We start from the raw sequence: 19261 nt of genomic DNA, 5'->3' as shown, positions 1-19261 counted from the left end.
GGCTCCAGTCCTCCAGCATCCCAATTGGAGTTAAATGTACAGGCAGCTCGATGACATGGCCCAGAAATGGTGGTGGCGATATCTTGCATATCTTCATGCTGGGTGAAAATCTCACATCTGGTGCTTGTCTCTGTGCAGTTTGCCTGTTCTCCCTGTGTATGTCACCTGTTAATAGAACCACTTGCTCTCGTTTCAGATTGAATTTTTTTCCTCTGGCTTTGTCTGCCCCACTGGTTCGGTCCTCACGATGTACAGTTTCATGGGAGGTGGGCTGTTCTGTGCCATCGTCGGTAACATCCTTCTTGTGGTCTCCACGGCAACAGACTACTGGATGCAGTACCGACTGTCGGGGGCTTTTGCTCATCAGGGCCTGTGGAGGTACTGCATGTCGGGGAAGTGCTACATGCAGACGGACAGCATTGGTAAGGAGGACAAGGAGAAGGCACGCTGTGTCACCTGATGTGACCACTTGATAGAGAGGTCACTGATCCAGATCTATCTATCTATCTGATCCTACCAACTGCGCTATCTATCTATCTATCTATCTATCTATCTATCTATCTATCTATCTATCTATCTATCTATCTATCTATCTATCTATCTATCTATCTATCTATCACATGTATTTATTATATAGTGCCTGTTATTCTATCTATCTATCTATCTATCTATCTATCTATCTATCTATCTATCTATCTATCTATCTACTTATGCAGATGTGTCTAGATGTCCATTATTCACTCTGTATATTTATTTTTATGAGACTATGACAGGATGTCATCACATATTTTTACTTATTAATTGTAATTTATGAATCCAGTGCAGTGCCTAAGAAAATAAAATTAGTTACCAAACCTAAGTGAAACCAAATCAAATATTTATTAACCAAATATTATTAATAATAATACTGTGACCAGACAGCACAGAATGGCTACTTAACATCCTGGACATCTGGACTCCAGTAGAAAAGCCAGAAAAATCACCGGCACAGCCCTCACGTCACCTCTGATTAAAGTCGTGTGCCAAACATCTCAGGGTGCTGCACAGGTGACTGACATGGCTGACATGACTGCGGTTGTTCTGATTGAGCTGAAGGGCTTTGCTTTAACACATTGCCAAGTTCTTCTGCCCTCTCATGAAGGTTCTTCTCTTTCTGCAGCTTACTGGAATGCCACAAGAGCATTCATGATCCTGTCCGCCATGTCCTGTTTCGCTGGGATCATCGCTGGAATCCTGTCCTTTGCTCACTTTTCTGCTTTCGAGAGGTTCAACAGGTCCTTTGCAGCTGGGATCATGTTCTTTGTTTCCAGTGAGTACCTCCTTTGAATGAACGAGCCCACAATAACCTTGATAGTCATTTGCTGAGTTTGAATGGAGATATGAGACCTGACCTGATGACATTTGAACAAACGATAGTAAGTCAAAAAGAAGGTGACAGGTACTTGAGATGTTCTGACGTGCAGTAGCACTGGTCCTTGGGGTCTCAAAGGAGATCAAAAGAGGGCACAGTCATTGAGTGAATCCTTGGTCTCCAGCTATTTAAGATCACGTTGGTGTAGTTTGGATGTATTTCTGTTTAACCTATCGTTATATCAGTTTGGACAGCAGCATCTCTCCTGTTTAATCAAACCGTTGAAACTAAATTTGAAAATGCGCCCCAAAATCCCACTATGGGACAGAGGCACCATTTTGGTAATTCAAGGGGTGTACACTCCAGACATTGAGATGGACCCTTACCCTCCATTCTTTAAATTCTAATAATACTGAATTTGTGCTATTAACACAGAAGAAAGCTATTTGGCTAACCGAAGGGGCACGCATTCCAGATACTGTGGGGGGCACCCCCTCCTTCGGTTTTTAAATTCTAATAATACTGAAATTGTTCTATGGACACAGAGATTCCATTTTGGTATCTGAGGGGACATGTGCTCCAGACATCCAGGTAGAAGTCTATAATATTATTATTATTGTTATTATATTTTATTTATATAGCGCCTTTCCCAGGCTCAAGACCCTCCATATGGGCATTGACCGTCAATCGACATATTGTTTCACTTTAAACTTACTGAACGACGCTTACAGAAGTTTCTTCTTCTTGCATTCATTTCTAGATGGGTGACATTTTGTGTGTGTGTGTGTGTGTGTGTTTCTGTACGAGCCCCTCCACCAGAGTTTTGACTAACTTGTACTCAGGATCCGAGGGGCTGACAGGCAATAATCAGAGGAAAATGAACAAAATGCACAAGATGACGTAACTGCTTTGCAGGGAAATTTGAAACCGTGAACTGATTCATAGTTGAAGCAGCACCGAACGTTTCCCCTTTTTAAAAAAGACAAATCCGTCAATGCTTTTCAAAAGGGAGATTTTGAAACGTCTAAACTTTGTACCGTAGAAACTGTTCAAATTATCTCAATACAAATTGAACAGTCTCGAGAAATTTCTTTTGAGATGTGCCACATTTCAACAAATTTGGTCCACGGGAGGGTGATTTCATATCATGTAGACAGCTGGACAGACAGACATAGCTATTGCAGTAGGTGCTCCTCACATGCACCTCAAAACTGATAACATACTCTTCTTGTTAGAGAGAGACGTTCTTATCAGTTGCAAGTACAATTGTTCAGTTATAAGAAAAACAGCAACATGATTATAAATGTGATGGTTGCCCAAGAAATGTTCTACACCTTGGATGCTTCAGTCCAGAAGGTTTGCAACTTTGACATGCGTCACCATTAGGACATGTAAAATGTAAGCACATCAGGATCCACAACATCCAATTGATGAACACCATACTCTGAATGAGGAGACCGAGGGTGAGAACCTCTCATCGTGGATCATCACTGAGGCTGAAAACAGAATCCATCGCTCTCCACTGGAGACCAAAACACAGTTGATGGAACTCCACTCGGAAGAAGAAGTTTATAGTTACCCCTTGGGATGTTAGAGGTGTAAGTCTATGACGTTGTATCACACGGTGAAACCGTTACCACAGATCTGCCCATTCCAAAGTGTTTACGGAGAATCATCCATCCTAAACTCTATTAAAACTCTATAATTCAAAACTGTATCACAAAGTCTGAAAATGTGGAAGATGATTTCAAATCTTTGATCAGATGTTCTTCTGCCCCCACTCTATAGCCCAGTTCTCGTTTCCTCCAATTTACACCCCTTAGAAGTCCACATCTGTGGGGAACAGAGTGACAGCAAAGGAAGTTACCATGAAGACAGGAGTCAGAAGGATACCACAAGGGGCACACAGGCTTGCCTTTTTCTCACCCGTGTAACATGTTGAGCCATCCTGAGGAGTGACTAGAGGGGAGATGTAGTCAGAAGCTCGTCAAAGTCCTAAACCATAAACCAGTCCCCGTCTTTCATTGTAACACAAAACCAAGGCAAAAATCAGTCAAAGCAGAGGGGTTGACACCATCAGGGTTACTTGTTTAGGTGCACTGACTCCAAAAACTGGGAAAGAGTGTTTTAGAAAGACGCACGAGAAAAAGAGACGTTGTCAAAACATGCAAAGTCCGGGGCTGAAAATCAATCCACCATTTCATCAAACCCTAAAACAAAAGGCAAAAACAATTTCTGAAAATGTCACATACTAGAGAGTGAAAGAAACAGAATGACACGACAGACCTGTAGAGTTTATCCGCAATCTTGGATGAGTTCAGATGCGAACTGCCTGACCTTAACACGGTTTGTGTGTCGACGTCTCATTCTGAGCATTTCTTAGTAACTGGGACACAATGGTGGAGACCACGATAAACAACAATGCATCGCAGAGAGACGACAAAAATATTTCAGTAATATTACATCAATTGTTAACACAAAAATGAACTACAACTTTAAAATCCTCAAAATTCTGTGAGAATTTTGCATGTTGCGGCTGTGTGGTTATCTGTTTAACTGGTCCAGTTGGCTAATTGGTTAGCGGGTGCACGAGAGGACCTCGTGATGGACTGGCATCCTGTCCTGGCCACCCATGATCAAGAGTGAGAGTCGGAATATTATGGTATGTAGGCATTCTATAGAGGGTGCTGTGAGGCCCGTTGTCATGATCTGGAGTGCCAAGCACTTCCAACAATGTCCACTCAAGGGGGATATCATCCCCAAATCCCAGCAAGTCATAAGGGGGAGCACCAACTCGTTATTCAATAAATGATGTATTCTTCACACAAAGTTTTCCAATCACTATGAAGTTCCAAATTACATAACATGAAAATTGAATTGCCTGAACGACAAAGGCAATCCAACTCAAACAAATTCCAAAGGCAAAGTCAATAAACAAGACAGGAAACAGAAATGTCAGAGACCCGATAATTTACCAAATTCACAACACACTCAAGTAAACTCAGCGCTCCAAGGAAGTTTTGAAATGAACCGTCGGGAACTGTGGGAGACCCTCTGGATTTAGAAGTGTGGAGGGCAGAACCTGGTGGAGAGTGGCAGGTGGCCCCGCCTCTTGGGGGACCACCCATAAATCACACGGCACATACAGTTGTGCTTGAAAGTTTGTGAATTTTCTGTATTTCTGCATAAATATGACCTAAAACATCATCAGATTTTCACTCAAGTCCTAAAAGTAGATAAAGAGAAACCAGTTAAACAAATGAGACAAAAATATTATACTTGGAAATTTATTTATTAAGGAAAATGATCAAATATTCCATATTTGTGAGTGGGAAAAGTATGTGAACCTGTGCTTTCAGTATCTGTTGTGACCCCCCAATAACTGCAACTAAACGTTTCCGGTAACTTCTGATCATTCCTGCACACCGGCTTGGATTGAGCCCATTCCTCCGTACAGAACAGCTTCAACTCTGGGATGTTGGTGGGTTCCCTCACATGAACTGCTCGCTTCAGGTACTTCCACAACATTTGGATTGGATTAAGGTCAGGACTTTGACTTGGCCATTCCAGAACATTCACTTTATTCTTCTTTAACGATTCTTTGGTAGAATGACGAAATGATTGAATATTACAGTGGAAAAAGTATGTGAACCTCACCGATTAGCAGTTAGTTTGAAGGTGAAATTCAAGTCAATGGGATGCCAATCAGGTGTGAGTGGGCACCCTGTGTTATTTCAAGAACAGGATCTATCAAAGTCTGCTCTTCACAACACATGTTTGTGGACGTGTATAACGACACGAACAAAGGAGACTTCTGAGGACCTCACAAAAAGAGTTGTTGATGCTCATCAGGCTGGAAAAGGTTACAAAACCATCTGTAAAGAGTTTAGACTCCACCAATCCACAGTCAGACAGATTGTGTACAAATGGAGGAAATTCAAGACCATTGTTACCCTCGCCAGGAGTGGTCAACCAACAAAGATCACTCCAAGAGCAAGGCACACGTGTAATAGTCAGACCCCAGGGTAACTTCTAAGCAACTGAAGGCCTCTCTCACATTGGCTAATGTTCATGTTCATGAGTCCACGTGTGTGCATGGCAGGGTTGCAAGGAGAAAGCCACTGCTCTCCAAAAAAAACATTGCTGCTTGTCTGCAGTTTGTGGACAAACCAGAAGGCTATTGGAAGAATGTTTTGTGGACGGATGAGACCAAAATAGAACTTTTTGGTTTAAATGAAAAGCGTTATGTTTGGAGAAAGGAAAACACTGCATTCCAGCATAAGAACATTATCCCATCTGTGACACATGGTGGTGGTAGTATCGTGGTTTGGGCCTGTTTTGCTACATCTGGGCCAGGATGGCTTGCCTTCATTGATGGAACAATGAATTCTGAATTATATCAGAGAATTCTAAAGGGAAATGTCAGGACATCTGTCCATGAACTGAATCTCAAGAGAAGGTGGGTCATGAAGCAAGACAACGACCCTAAGCACACAAGACGTTCTACCAAAGAATCGTTAAAGAAGAATAAAGTGAATGTTCTGGAATGGCCAAGTCAAAGTCCTGACCTTAATCCAATCGACATGTTGTGGAAGTACCTGAAGCGAGCAGTTCATGTGAGGAAACCCACCAACATCCCAGAGTTGAAGCTGTTCTGTACGGTGGAATGGGCTAAAATTCCTCCAAGCCGGTGTGCAGGAATGAGCAAAAGTTACCGGAAACGTTTAGTTGCAGTTATTTGGGGGTCACAGCAGATACTGAAAGCAAAGGTTCACATACTTTTGCCACTCACAAATATGTAATATTCAATCGTTTTCCTTAATAAATAAATTTCCAAGTATAATATTTTTGTCTCATTTGTTTAACTGGTTTCTCTTTATCTACTTTTAGGACTTGAGTGAAAATCTGATGATGTTTTAGGTCATATTTATGCGGAAATATAGAAAATTCTAAAGGCTTCACAAACTTTCAAGCACAACTGTAACACAGGCAGCTTACTGTACATGCATAAACAAAATTGAAAACAAAGGATAATAATAACAACAGTAATAATACATTTTATGTATATAGCGCCTTTCCCATGTTTGAACATTAGAACACTCGAGACAAGAACAGGCCACTCAGCCCAACAAAGCTCTCCAGTCCTCTCCACTTGTTTCCTCCAAGAAAACATCAAGTCGAGTTTTGAAAGTCCCTAACGTCTTACTGTCTACCACACTACTTGGTCGCTCATTCCAAGTGTCTATTGTTCTTTGTGTAAAGAAAAAGAATGTTCCACACAATCATCATAAATCAAAGAATTAAAAATGAACAAAAGAGACACAAACCATGGAACCAAACCACAGCCGAGGATGATCCCTCGTGGAGACATGACAGCTCCTCTAACGTATTGGCCAGAGCATAATTCTCTTAGATGGCTGAACCACTCACTTCCATTTCTGTCTCTTCTCTTCCTTCATAGCTTTGTTTGTGCTGCTGGCGATGGCCATCTACACTGGCGTCACGGTCAACTTCCTGGGTAAACGCTTCGGAGACTGGAGATTCTCGTGGTCTTACATCCTCGGCTGGGTAGCTCTGCTCATGACGTTTTTTGCAGGTGGGTTTTCTTTAAAGAACAAATTGTACTTCTTTGGAATAAGTTCTGTTTCATCCAGGGTTCCTCTTATTCTTATTTTATAGCTTTGTTAAATGTCTTTGACATATGTGTGTGTTTCTATTGCTTGACTTTATAATTTGCATTATTCGTTATGTTTTGTGTTATTTGTCTTCATGCCTTTGTTGTGTGCCTTCTGTTCTGCGTTTGGTTCCCTAAGATGCGGGGCCACCTGCCCATCACCACCATAAGGGTCTGCTCTCAGCCCTATACAGGTGAGGAATTCCCCCCCCAGTCCCCTGCGGTTCATTGTGAACGGTGGGCATTTTTTTTTGTGGTTTCTAGAATTTGGACTTCCCCTTTGGATTACTATATTGAGACTTGTACAAGTATTGTTAATCAGCCAGGTAATAGTGAATCACTGTTTTCTTTTATGGAAGAGCAGCAGGACAGCTTGGAATACTAGAGAAACAACACGAGCCTTGTGGCTGAGTCGGTGGGCATCCCCATATTCACAGTCATAGCCAACACCAGAAATGTATTTCAAGAGAGAAGACTTTCTCTTTAATTTAGTATTGAACTTCAGACGATCTCACCACATGTGGCTTGCCTGCCATGACATCACATGCCTCATTGACCAAATGTTCTCATCGAGAAATGGTGTGTAGCCTTCTGTTGTGTGCCTTCTGTTCTGCATTTGGTTCCCTAAGATGCGGGGCCACCTGCCCATCACCACCATAAGGGTCTGCTCTCAGCCCTATACAGGTGAGGAATTCCCCCAAGTCCCCTGCGGTTCATTGTGAACGGTGGGCATTTTTTTTTTGTGGTTTCTAGAATTTGGACTTCCCCTTTGGATTACTATATTGAGACTTGGTTTTGATATCGGATCAGATCGGGTGGCCTTCATTATTTAGGCAACTAATTTTGCCTTTCTGCACCTGTCAGCTGATATTTGTGCTTCATAACATTTTTATCTATTACAATTCTATGTGGGGCGGCACGGTGGCGCAGTGCTAGTGCTGCTGCCTTGCAGTAAGGAGACCCGAGTTTGCATCCCAGGTCCTCCCTGCGTGGAGTATGCATGTTCTCCCCGTGTCTGCATGAGTTTCCTCCTTCCTTACAATGATCTCAGCAGGGGACTTCTGAGGCTCGGTAAGAGTGACCGTTGGATTGTTGATCACCTCTCATACTAAGTCCAAAGTCCATTCTTGCCCAGTGTGGACACTAGAGGTCACTGTTGCTCCTCAAACCCAACACAACAGAAACAGGGCAGAAGTTAAAAGCACAAAAGGGCCTTTATTTATTTTGAGGAAACTCTTCCCAAAGCGTTTCCCACCACCACATCCACAAGGACATAACAGGCACAGCACACAGTTCTTCTTCTTCTTCTTTCTCTTTTCTTCTCTTGCTCCTTCCCTCCTCCCAGAAAGCTTTATTCACCTTCCACCTGACTCTGGCTTGTCCCTGTGAGGTTGGCCAAGTCCTCTTATACTGACCAACCTGGAAGTGCTTCTGCTCTTCCACCCTCGTGGTCTGCAAGCACTTCCGGGTTAAGCGAAAACCTCATGCCATACGGCTCCTCCACTTTCACAGCACCCCCTGGTAGCACCCATGGTAACCAACAGGGCTGAGATAAAGAACTCCAAGTTCCATAGTGCCCTGTCAGAATATGGGGCACCACTGCAAACCAGGGGAACTGGGAGAGACAATGCCCTAAAGAAGCTGAGACCACATGTGACAGAGCGTGCAGCACAACTCCTAGACGAAGCTTTGGCCTTGTCACGTCTGGACTGCTGCGTGTTCATGCTGGCAGGAGAAGTGGCATGTGTCACCAAGTGGTACAGCAGGTGATACAACGTTCAGTGGTGTTCAGAGGCCCGTGTCACTCGTCTTTTCAGATCAAGTCTTGTGGTGGCCCGTATTGAGTTCAAATCCTTGATGACAGTACAAGGGGACACCCTGGAGGTCCTGAGCTCCTTCTCACCCACTCAGGTGTGCCGATGAATGGTGTCAGGTGAGGACGCCTCCATGTGCCATCAGATCTCAATCCAGACTCTCTTCATGTGGCGCTCCTAGCTGGTTGATCAAGCTGCCCACCTCCACCTGACCCCCTCAGCATCTCTAAGAAGCATCCGAGGACTCAGCTTTGGTGAATTTCTGTTAACTGATATTAGCTGTCAGGTTTTTGTGACCTCGGAAGTGTCACTTGCTGCCATTTTGTTCTGAACTCCTCAATTCTGGTGGTCAGTTTTGTACCCCATGTCCTGTCACACCCGTTTCCCACGCTGCGTCCCAGGGTGATGTTTGTCACTAAGTCACTTTGGATAGAAGTGTCTGCTAAACAAATCAATGTAAATGTAACAGGTATACCCCCATGATGGACCCCAAAACCATTGGCAGTCATGTAAACTGATGAATGGTCCATTTTAAATAAAGTCTCCGAAGTCTAAGCTTTGGTGGTCATCCATTCCTGTGCTCCATCAACCTTCTGCAGGGCGTTAGGAAGGCATCGTCCTCCGCTTTCTCTTCTCTGACCCCATCCTTTGTTTTCCCCACCAGGTATATTTTACATGTGCGCCTACAGAATGCACGAATGCAGAAGAGTTTCCGGACCTCGCTGATAGCGTCGGGAGCCTGGAAACGACGGAGCGGTCAAAGTTAAGAAAAACAGACGACGGATCCCAACACAAAGTTTCAAGCTTTTTATTTTTGCATTTTTTTTAAAGTCTCATTTACTTTGATTTTAAAAATAGAAATCTTACAACATTGTCATTATTGCACAACTGTAAAAAATAAAAGAAAACAAAAAAGAAAGAGAGAGAAAGAAAGAAAGAAAGAGGAAAAGGGAAGGCGGCGGTGCTCCTGGCTGTAACTGTTCTTCTAGCAGATTCCAGAATAAAGACTAAACGTGTCAAAGGCTCCCTGCTGCCTTAGCAATAAGAGAGGCCTGGGCTTTGATGAATCTGTCGACGGTCTTAGTCAAGAAGTGTGCGGAGTCCGCAGGAGACCACTTTGGGGTGGGGTGGGGGGGTCATGACAGAATGCTGCTGATCACAGAGCTCACACCACAGAGTCGGAAGTGCTGAGTCTTACACTTCAGCGCCTTAGCCACCAGGGGGCACCCACTACCTGTTGGTAGCCCTTAATAATGGATGGAGGGTCTGCTCAGCACCTCTCTTTGGGACAACAGACGACATAGTGTGACACTGCTGCCACCCTAACCACTTCCCTGTCATCCATTCAGCTGTTCTACCTGATTACATTTGAGTCCAGTTCAGAGTTGTTTTTTTTTTTGGGGGTGCGGGGGCCTATCCTAGCAACAGGGGGTGCAAAACAGCAATAAGCCCTTTATGGGCACACGTGCCAGTCCACCACAGTGCACACTCACACACAAACCCATGCTCAACACCTACTGGGCCACTAAGCTGGGAGGAGAATCAAAACCGTCAGCGGTGACACGGGTTCAAGGACCTTCAGGAACGGACATCCAAACCTGTGAATTTCTTGACGTTTTGCCCTACTCAAGTTTATAAACCTTTAAAGTAAGCAAAAAACAAAAATGTATAAAGCATAATAAAAAAAGAGAGAAAAAAATACAGAATTAATCCAACCAAATATTTGCATTTTAACACACACACACACCAAGATCCCTTAAATGGCTATGCATTTTTAAAACAAAAGAAACCAACTGTTAAAGAATAAAAGCGTCAACACACTTCTACACAATCCAGTCATACAGTGGTATATTTCCTCATATAAAATATATATTGCACAAAATATACTTTTTAAACAAATTCCTTTTCCATTTTTTTTTTTTTACAATAAACATTAATAATTTTCATACACTTGCTCTGAGTAATCATCTGCATCATTCACCTAAAACAGAAAAAGAAAAGAAAAGAAAGTTAAAATCAAGAACTATAGCGCCTTTACCCTCATCTTTTTTGTATTGTGTGGACCCCCCGATCCCGCGGTTTTCTCTTCATGGACCGACATTTTGAAAAGAACAATCATGATTGGTGATTAAGTTGGAGGGGTGTGGCTCAGTTTGTGAAAGTTCAAGCTGATTGGCTGTGTTATTATGTGTGACCACGCCCCCTCCAAACAACTTCCCTGCAATACCATTGGCTAATCACATGAAGAGCTGATAAGGAATTAGAAATGGTCAGACTGCACATAATGGAAGTGACTTTCACAGAAACGTGGAAAAGCAAACAATGTGGTTAAGGCTGTGGCTTGTGGTTCAGATCCCACTACTGACACCACTGTGTGCCTACTGTAACCATCCATCCATCCATTATCCAACCCACTATATCCTAACTACAGGGTCATGGGGGTGTGTTGAAGCCAACCCCAGCCATACAGGGTGCAAGGCAGGAAACAAACCCCGGGCAGGGCGCCGGCCCACCACAGCTCCTGTAACCAAGTATTGTTAATCAGCCAAGTAATAGTGAATCACTGTTTTCTTTTATGGAAGTGCAGCAGGACAGCTTGGAATACTAGAGAAACAACAAGAGCCTTGTAGCTGAGTCGGTGGGCATCCCCATATTCACAGTCATAGCCAACACCAGAAATGTATTTCAAGAGAGAAGACTTTCTCTTTAATTTAGTATTGAACTTCAGACGATCTCACCACATGTGGCTTGCCTGCCATGACATCACATGCCTTATTGACCAAATGTTCTCATCGAGAAATGGTGTGTAGCTTCACGGCAGAAAAATGTCAGACTAGAGAAGCCAGTAGTGTCAACGGCAAGAAAATATGCATTTCAGAACGATAAAGATGAATTTAAAAATAAGACATCTATGGGAAGAATGACAAGATGAAACTAATTATGCTCGGGCAAAACCTGAACCAGTGGCGCTTTGGAAAAGGAAATTGTGGTGGGGCCACATGGACCTGGGAGAGAAATACAGAGATGCTGTCAAAAGGGGTGGGGCCTAGAGGACAGACACTGTCAGAAGGGGTGGAGCCATCCTGAGCCACTGTGTAAAGGATCTGTGTGTGAAAGAAAGAAAGAAAGAAAGAAAGAAAGAAAGAAAGATTTTTAAAAAGGAGTGGGGCCTAGAAGACAGACAATACCAGAAGGGGTTGAGCCATTCCTGAAAAAAAGGATTTGTATATGAAAGGAAGGGAGAAAGAGAAAGAAAGAAAGAAAGAAAGAAAGAAAGAAAGAGAGAGAGGGAGCAAGTGAGCGAGAGGCAATTTTTAAAAGGGGCAGGGCCTAGAGGACAGACACTTTCAGAAAGGGTGGAGCCATCCTGAACATCTGTGTAAAGAATCTGTGTGTGAGAGGAAGGGAGAGAAAGAAAGAAAGAAAGAAAGAGAGAATGAGCGAGAGACACACAATTTTAAAAAGGGGAGGAGTCTAGAAGACAGACACCCTCAGAAGGGGTGGAGCCTGGGAGACAGAAACTGTCAGAAGGGGAGGGGCCATCCTGAACAATTGTGTAAAGGATTTGGAAAGAAAGAAAGAAAGAAAGAAAGAAAGAGAGAGAGGGAGCAAGCGAGCGAGAGGTAATTTTTAAAAGGGGCAGGGCCTAGAGGACAGACACTTTCAGAAAGGGTGGAGCCATCCTGAACAACTGTGTAAAGAATCTGTGTGTGAGAGGAAGGGAGAGAAAAAAACAGAGAGAGAGAGAGAGAGAGAGAGAGAGAGAGACTGCTGGAAGGGGTGGAGCCATCCTGAGTATCTCTGTAAAAGGTCTATGATGAGAGGTAGGGAGAGACAGAGAGAGAGAGAGAGGGAGAGGTGTCAAACAGAGTGGAGCTATTGTGAGAAACTCTGTAAATGGTCTGCGAGTGACAGTTGGAGAAAAGCAAAGAAGAAAGAAAGAGAATATCAAAGAGGAGGAGCCTAAAAAGAAACATTCATAGAAGGGGTGGAGCCTGGGACAGACATAAACTGTGAGAAGGGCCGGAATCATCCTGAGAAACTCTGGGGGAGAGAGAGAGTGACGCTTCATAAGGGGTGGAGCCATCCTGAGAAACTGTGTGAAAGGAGTGGGGGAGGAGATAAAAATGTAGAGAGAGAGAGAGAGATAAAGAGACCCTGTCTGTCAAAAGGGGTGGAGCCATAAAGAGAGGTGATGACACACATCATGATCGGCACCTACTAGATCTGCTTCCCTGTCTAAGTCCACTGCCCTGGGTCCTCAGCCGCTGGTGACCGCAGGAAGTGTGTTTCCTCTGACCAGAAGAGAGTGATGTGAAACGGAGCGGATGTGGCAGAGAAAGGACCATTGGAGCTGCATTGAAGGAGCCGTGATGGATGAGAGCGCTGGTGTGTGACCGAGGAAGGAGATGGCCTTCAGTAAATCTCACTGCGAGGAGATGGGGAGAAACATGATATATTAGGCCAGTGGTTCTCAAACTGTGGGGCAGACCCCCCTAGGGGGGCGTGAAGCAACAAAAGGATGTGAAAAAAGAAAACAAGAATTAAAAATATGAAAAATACATGTATTGGAACCAAAATAAATTAACTTAAACTACATTCTGATACTAGAAAAATAAATTTAGAGTTAGATAAATGGAAGTATAATAAAATATGCATCTTGATGTATCATTAATTAAAAAAGAACAAATTGGTATTATTGGGCTCCTTTCAAGAAAACGTTAGTGGGACGCAATAAAAACTGTAACGAAAACTCGGGTCACAAATACTTAAAGGTTGAGAAATGCTGTATTAGGCTGTTAGGAAACAGAAAGCCTACAGATGAGCCGACTTGCTAAATGTTTATGCATGCACGGTGGTTATGTATGCTGCCTGAGTGCCCGAGGGATGTGGATTCAAATCCTATCCCAGTATGTGTGTGTGGGCTCTGTACATTTTCCCATGGGCGTATATGGGGTTTGCTCAGCTTTACTCCAGTTGTTCATTTAGCTGTGTGGGGATGCGAGTGTGCCCTACCTACTTACCTACTACTGCCAGGGTAGGCTATGGCCCCCCAAAATGCATTGTGTGGGATGTAACTGCTATATTTAACATAGGGGCCTACATATTTGGGGATTTTCAAACTCATCCAGGCCTAAGAGTCTTTGCTACTTAGAAGCCCTCTTGGGGTTTTAATTCTTATTTTTAAACAGGTGCCGACACAGCCAAGTCCCATTTTGTAGGTGAGGCTTCAATGACATGGCACTACGGGGAACTTAGGAGAGAGAAGTACAACTCAGTTGCACTTGCTACAATGAAGGATTAAAGAAAGGCGCTGCCCTGGACCCTCTCTGGGGGTTCTGAGTCACCAGTCACATGCCTGTGGGGGGCTGCTGCAGGCAGGGCTGTTGCCATAGATGGTTTCACTGGGTTGGTAGCTGTACTCGTTGCCGGCAGGGGTGTTGGCGTAGACTTCCTCGTCGCTTTGCTTCTCTCTTTCAAGGTTCATGTCCTGAAATGTCACCATCTTGTCAAACTCCGGCTTCTTCCTAACAATGTCACAAAAAGAAAACAAAAATAAGTAAAGACAAATGTTAGTGCCAGGCTGGTGCCCACTCGCAATCCAGGGACATGGCAGGGGGAGTCAAAGGACAGCACCTCTGAACCACTGGAAATCCAGATGAGCAGATCTCAGTGTGCTGATAGAGGATGTGCCAGGGTGCCCTCTGATGAAGTTGGCATAACAGATGGCATCAAGCTAGAGCAATCTAGACTAGCATTAGAGCGGCAGATGAGTGCCCTGAGTGGACGTGTGCTGTCCAGCTTCAAGAAGACCACTGTTTATTTATAGCTTTGGCTGAAGGCAGGGTTGCCCATTTTCTGCTCATGAGCAGCTCATGCAGAGCCGCCTGCAACCATCAGATCAGGCGGGCATTGATGTTTCAAGCAGTGACCTAAAAATAGCAGCACTTCATGCCAAGGCTCTTTTTCTTTTGAGCTCACTTTGTATCTTCAGGCCCCATTGGTTTAACTCAGCACTTTTACTTCTGTTTTTTTTATTTTTTTATCACACATGCATCTCTCAATAAGAGCTCATCAAACACACACAAACACAAAGTGAGAATGTTAGGCCGTCACCCGGTCTCCAAATGAGGAACACAGAGGAGCAGGGGCTCAACGCAGTGGGTTACTGAGTTTCAATGCAGCCACCACTAACTTGGGGGTTAATCTCTGCTCTTTATTTTATTGGAAGAGTATAACAGCAAAGGGTCAACTGGAAAGGGAGAAGCCTGACAGCTAGCTGCTGATTTTCACTCAAACCAGACACTTAGTTAGAAGTTAGTTGCTGGTTTTATTATTGTTAGGACAGAACGGCGCCCCCTGGTGTCTGTAAACCTTTAAGCAAAGGGCAGTATTTACAAACATTTCATTTACTATTTGTATGTTGGGAATGGATGATCATAGTAAGAGATGCAAGGCTACAGTTTTCCTCTGGAGCAAATGTTCAACGGGAAATGTAGGAATCTGATAGCTTCTGATTTTCATTCCAACCAAGCACTAAGTCAGAAGGGAATTCCTGCATTTTACTAAAACTTGAATTATACTGTGGTGTGATAGCACGACAACACCCCTTGATGTGCAGAAGTCCATAAGCAATGGCAACAGAGCTGTTGGTATTTAAAAATATTTAATTTACTATTTAAACCACATAAGGGAGGAATGATTACAGGGAGAGAAATATCGCAGCAATTCTCCTGTGGAGCAAATGTTTCATATGAAAGATTTGAATCTTACAGCTTCTGCTTTTTATTCCAACTTAACACTTAGAAGTCCTGCCTTTTGCTAAAGTGACTGCTTATAATGGAATGTTATAATTAGACAGCGCCCCCTGGTGTCTGTAAACTTTGACACAACAGACAATGTAGCGTTTATAAATATTTCACTTAACTATTTAAACACATGGACAGGATGATTATAAGGAGAGAAGCAGAGCCTCAATTCTCTTCTGGAGCAAACGTCAACAGGAAATGCAGGAATCTGATAGCTTTTGATTTTCATTTAAACTAAACACTCAGTTAGAAGTTCATTCCTGCCCTTTACTACAACTACTAGCTGTGCTACCCATCTAACATGGGTTGAAATCTAAGTAATCAACATAGACCTCAGTGTCTATATTTGCGGTGCACCATTTATTGGAATGTATTTTGTATTAAAATGCATTACATTTGTCATTCTAACAGATGGTGCATCACAAACATTGAAAGTCATAAAATGCATTGCATTTGTCGTTTCAACAGATGGTGCACCTGTTATATGCCATTTGGTATATGATTTGTAAAAGCAGTAATGATGTTTGTGATGCACCATCTGTTGGATAACAGAGACAGTGCAGCTCAATGGAAACACTGATAGAAAGACACAGACACTTGTCATTTTATTAAGGTGGATGTCTATATTGGAGTTCTACACCATGGTGGCACCCCCTGGCATCCTTAAATTCTTTAACCATGCCCAAAAACCCAGAAGTAGTTAAAAATATATATTTTTTTATCTACATCACATATGCAAGGAGTGATTATAGGGACAGAAATATGGCATCCATTTTCCTCCACAGCAAAGGAAGGAATCCTATAGATTCTGATTTTCATTCTAACTAAACACTTAGTTCATAATTAGTTGTTGCTTTTTATTCAGGCAGCTGGTCATAGTGGGGTAATTATACGAAGACAGCGCCCCCTGGTGTCTGTAAACCTTTACACAGTGCCAAAAGATTTTACAGTACTGTATTTAGAAATATTTTGTTTACTATTTAAACATATGGTAAGGATAATTACAGGAAGAGAACCAAGGAATCAATTCCTCTCCAGAGCAAATGTTCAATGGGAAATTTGCGGTCCTGATATCTTCTTATTTTCATTTCAGCCCCGAAACTCTCAGGACTTACAGGAAAGCTGCCTTTTACATTGGAGTTGTAACAGGGCAGCACTCCCTGGTGCCTGTAAACCCTCAGACAATGCCAACAGGCATTTGCAGTATCTACACTCATCCCATTAACCAATTAAATCACATTTCGCTGGCACCAGTTCCTATGTGGAGCTGATGTTCAACAGAACTGGCAGCTTCTGATTTTCACTGCAGCCAAGCACTTCTTTCGGAGTGAAGTCCTGCCCTTTGCTACTTCTGTTTGAACCGGAGAAGAATAGCACCCCCTGCTGTCTCTCTAAACCCTAAACGTTACTAACAGACAAATGCTAAATGTTGTATTTATTCTTTAAAGCATATGCAGAAGGGAGGAGTATAGGGAGTTAAACTAGGCATCAAGACTGCTCGAGAGCCAAGGCTTCTACAGGCTCTGCAGCAACCTTGTGACTTCTGGTTTTCATTGCCGCCAACATTTTTGGGTTGGGGTTAATTAACTGCTGCTGTTTGCTAAAGCTACTGCTTATGTGTAGGTTATAACAGGACAGTACACCCTGGTGCCTGTAAATCCTTGAACGCTCGCCGTCTCATTTGCTATATAAGGCACATATGGATGGTGTGATTAGAGTGGACAGAGGGCTTAAAGAGAGACTTTGGGAAGTGAGTGTGAGTGGAAGTGGGCAAAGCAGGTAAGCCTGTGCACTGAAGCATGCTGGGGTAGCCGGGACCTTTGTGTTCTCCCTTTAATCATCCCTTCCCTGTATAATCAAATGATCCTATTTAGATAAAGATTTGGATTTTCATTCTTGCCTTGGGTAAGGGTGGCACAGATATGGTACCCTTTATCACAATATCACCAAAACTTAAAGGCAAGAATGAAAAAGGATGATTATGGGAAAAGGCTGCACCCTACTTAAAGGAAGATGAGTTCCTTCTAATAACATTAACAGGACTAGACTGCATTTATATAGCACCTTTCTCATCCTTAACTAAAAAAAAAATCGAGTGCTGTCCTTAAAGCTGACTACACAGAACGAGAATGAAGCATGCTGATATGGCACCTACTTGTGTCGACACATCTTCCAGGCAGCCGCGGTGACCATGACGCACAGGACGATCACAGTTGCCACCACAGCGATGACCACAATGAAGTTTTTCTCCTTCCACTGCTGACGTTTATCTGCCGTGACTGAAAAAGAAAGAGGAAACGCCGCTCACTCACCACTCATTGACCCCTCAAATGCCAGCAAACCCAACTCCCCATCCACGGCCGCACGTCCCAACGTCCCTAGCTTCCCAGAACAGGAGGCGTACACAGAGTTCAACACACCTGTGACCACCTCTAGGTGGCGCTCCGAGGACCCATGCTGGTTTTCGGCAAAGCAGGAGATGTTCAGCTGTTCCACCAGGGACCCACTCAGTATTCCCGTCACCTTACCGCTGTCGCTGGTAGTCTGGGTGACATTAAAGCCACGTGTGTCTGCAGATCCATTGTTGTTCCAGGTGACGGATGCTGCCGGCCGGGAGTCGACTTCACAATGGCAGCTGATCACGTTTTCCTTGATAAAGCACTTGGAGTCCAGGCTGATTTCTGGGGGATCTGCCTTACAAGGAGAAGGAAGCAACAGCTCTCAGTTTAGCACACACATGGAGGTCATTGTGAGGAGTGACCATGGGGGGAAAATGAGAAGTGGGGGGCCATCAATGGCAGTGTGCGGGAATCAGACAGAAAGAGCCCTTAAAGAGCCACACTTGGGAGAGACACTCCTCTGCTTAAATCCATTGGCCTGGCAAAATGACAGCTGGTGAGTCCTGGGAAGGATACCGGCTTGAAATTGGCTGATGGGAGTATCAGGAAGTGAGTGAAGGAGCCACCGCCATCCACTGAATCAAGTGAAAGTGTGAGGTGGAGCAGGTGGTGTGAATGTGCAGGCAGTGAACGTGGCACAACATTAGAGACACGTTGAGGGAGCCATCAGATCACTGGCTTTGATCTTACGTGAGGACGGAGTGGAGAGACACTGCATTTGGCGAAGCGTTAGACTAAAATCTCAGCTACGTAAAGTCACAAAAGGTGACACAAAATGAAGATCTATGAGCATATTGTCATACAACACACCCACCAAAGGATGGGAATACAAGATATCTCAAAATCAAATGTTCAACACCGAAAGCAGCAACGTAACAATAATATTTGATAACGATGATGACATGTCCAAAATGACGAGATCTACAAGTTCATGCAGCCTTCAGACTGCGTCATAAAAATACCAAAAAAAAAAAATCAGTAAATGGGTCAAATGAGCTACAGACTTGAAAAAGGGGGAACTGAATCCCAAGGAAACATCTAGTGAGAACACCGAGGGTCACAAGGGCCCACCTCTGCCACCCTGAAACCACTGGCCATGCCAGCAGGGTCTTCCTGCTGACCCCCAGAGCTACACTGAACTGCCAATTGGATCGCACGGTTACATCACATGATACGGCACAACAGTCTCGGTCTATGAGTCACAGTTCTGGCAT

General features: G+C 43.7%; 2 protein-coding genes across 2 annotated transcripts in view; one reads left to right on the top strand and one right to left on the bottom strand.

The window, feature by feature from the left end:
• The first annotated feature begins 247 nt into the window (after positions 1-247).
• On the top strand, positions 248-9735 carry lim2.5 (lens intrinsic membrane protein 2.5). The gene is made up of 4 exons (XM_039770582.1): positions 248-422; positions 1160-1309; positions 6813-6947; positions 9504-9735. The coding sequence occupies exons 1-4, from the start codon at positions 248-250 to the stop codon at positions 9563-9565; spliced, it is 522 nt and encodes a 173-aa protein (XP_039626516.1). The 3' UTR covers positions 9566-9735.
• Positions 9736-10241: 506 nt separating this feature from the next.
• LOC120540549 (B-cell receptor CD22-like) overlaps positions 10242-19261 on the bottom strand; it is a 42240-nt gene continuing 33220 nt past the window's right edge. Inside the window, exons 7-10 of the mRNA XM_039771387.1 lie at positions 18069-18338; positions 17804-17927; positions 14199-14367; positions 10242-10820 (exon numbers count right to left, since the gene is read on the bottom strand). Coding sequence (XP_039627321.1) covers positions 10773-10820; positions 14199-14367; positions 17804-17927; positions 18069-18338 — 611 coding nt within the window. The 3' untranslated portion in view covers positions 10242-10772. The remainder of the gene's footprint in view (positions 10821-14198; positions 14368-17803; positions 17928-18068; positions 18339-19261) is intronic.

Source organism: Polypterus senegalus, chromosome 12, assembly GCF_016835505.1.
Source record: "Polypterus senegalus isolate Bchr_013 chromosome 12, ASM1683550v1, whole genome shotgun sequence".
NCBI lineage: Eukaryota > Metazoa > Chordata > Cladistia > Polypteriformes > Polypteridae > Polypterus > Polypterus senegalus.
This window is presented reverse-complemented; position numbering and strand designations above follow the sequence as displayed.

Coding starts and splice junctions, on each gene's coding strand:
- lim2.5 (XM_039770582.1), top strand. CDS start 248: ATGTACAGTTTCATGGGAGGTGGGCTGTTCTGTGCCATCGTCGGTAAC. Junction 1,310..6,812: donor GATCATGTTCTTTGTTTCCA/GTGAGTACCTCC, acceptor CTTCCTTCATAG/CTTTGTTTGTGCTGCTGGCG. Junction 6,948..9,503: donor GCTCATGACGTTTTTTGCAG/GTGGGTTTTCTT, acceptor TTTCCCCACCAG/GTATATTTTACATGTGCGCC.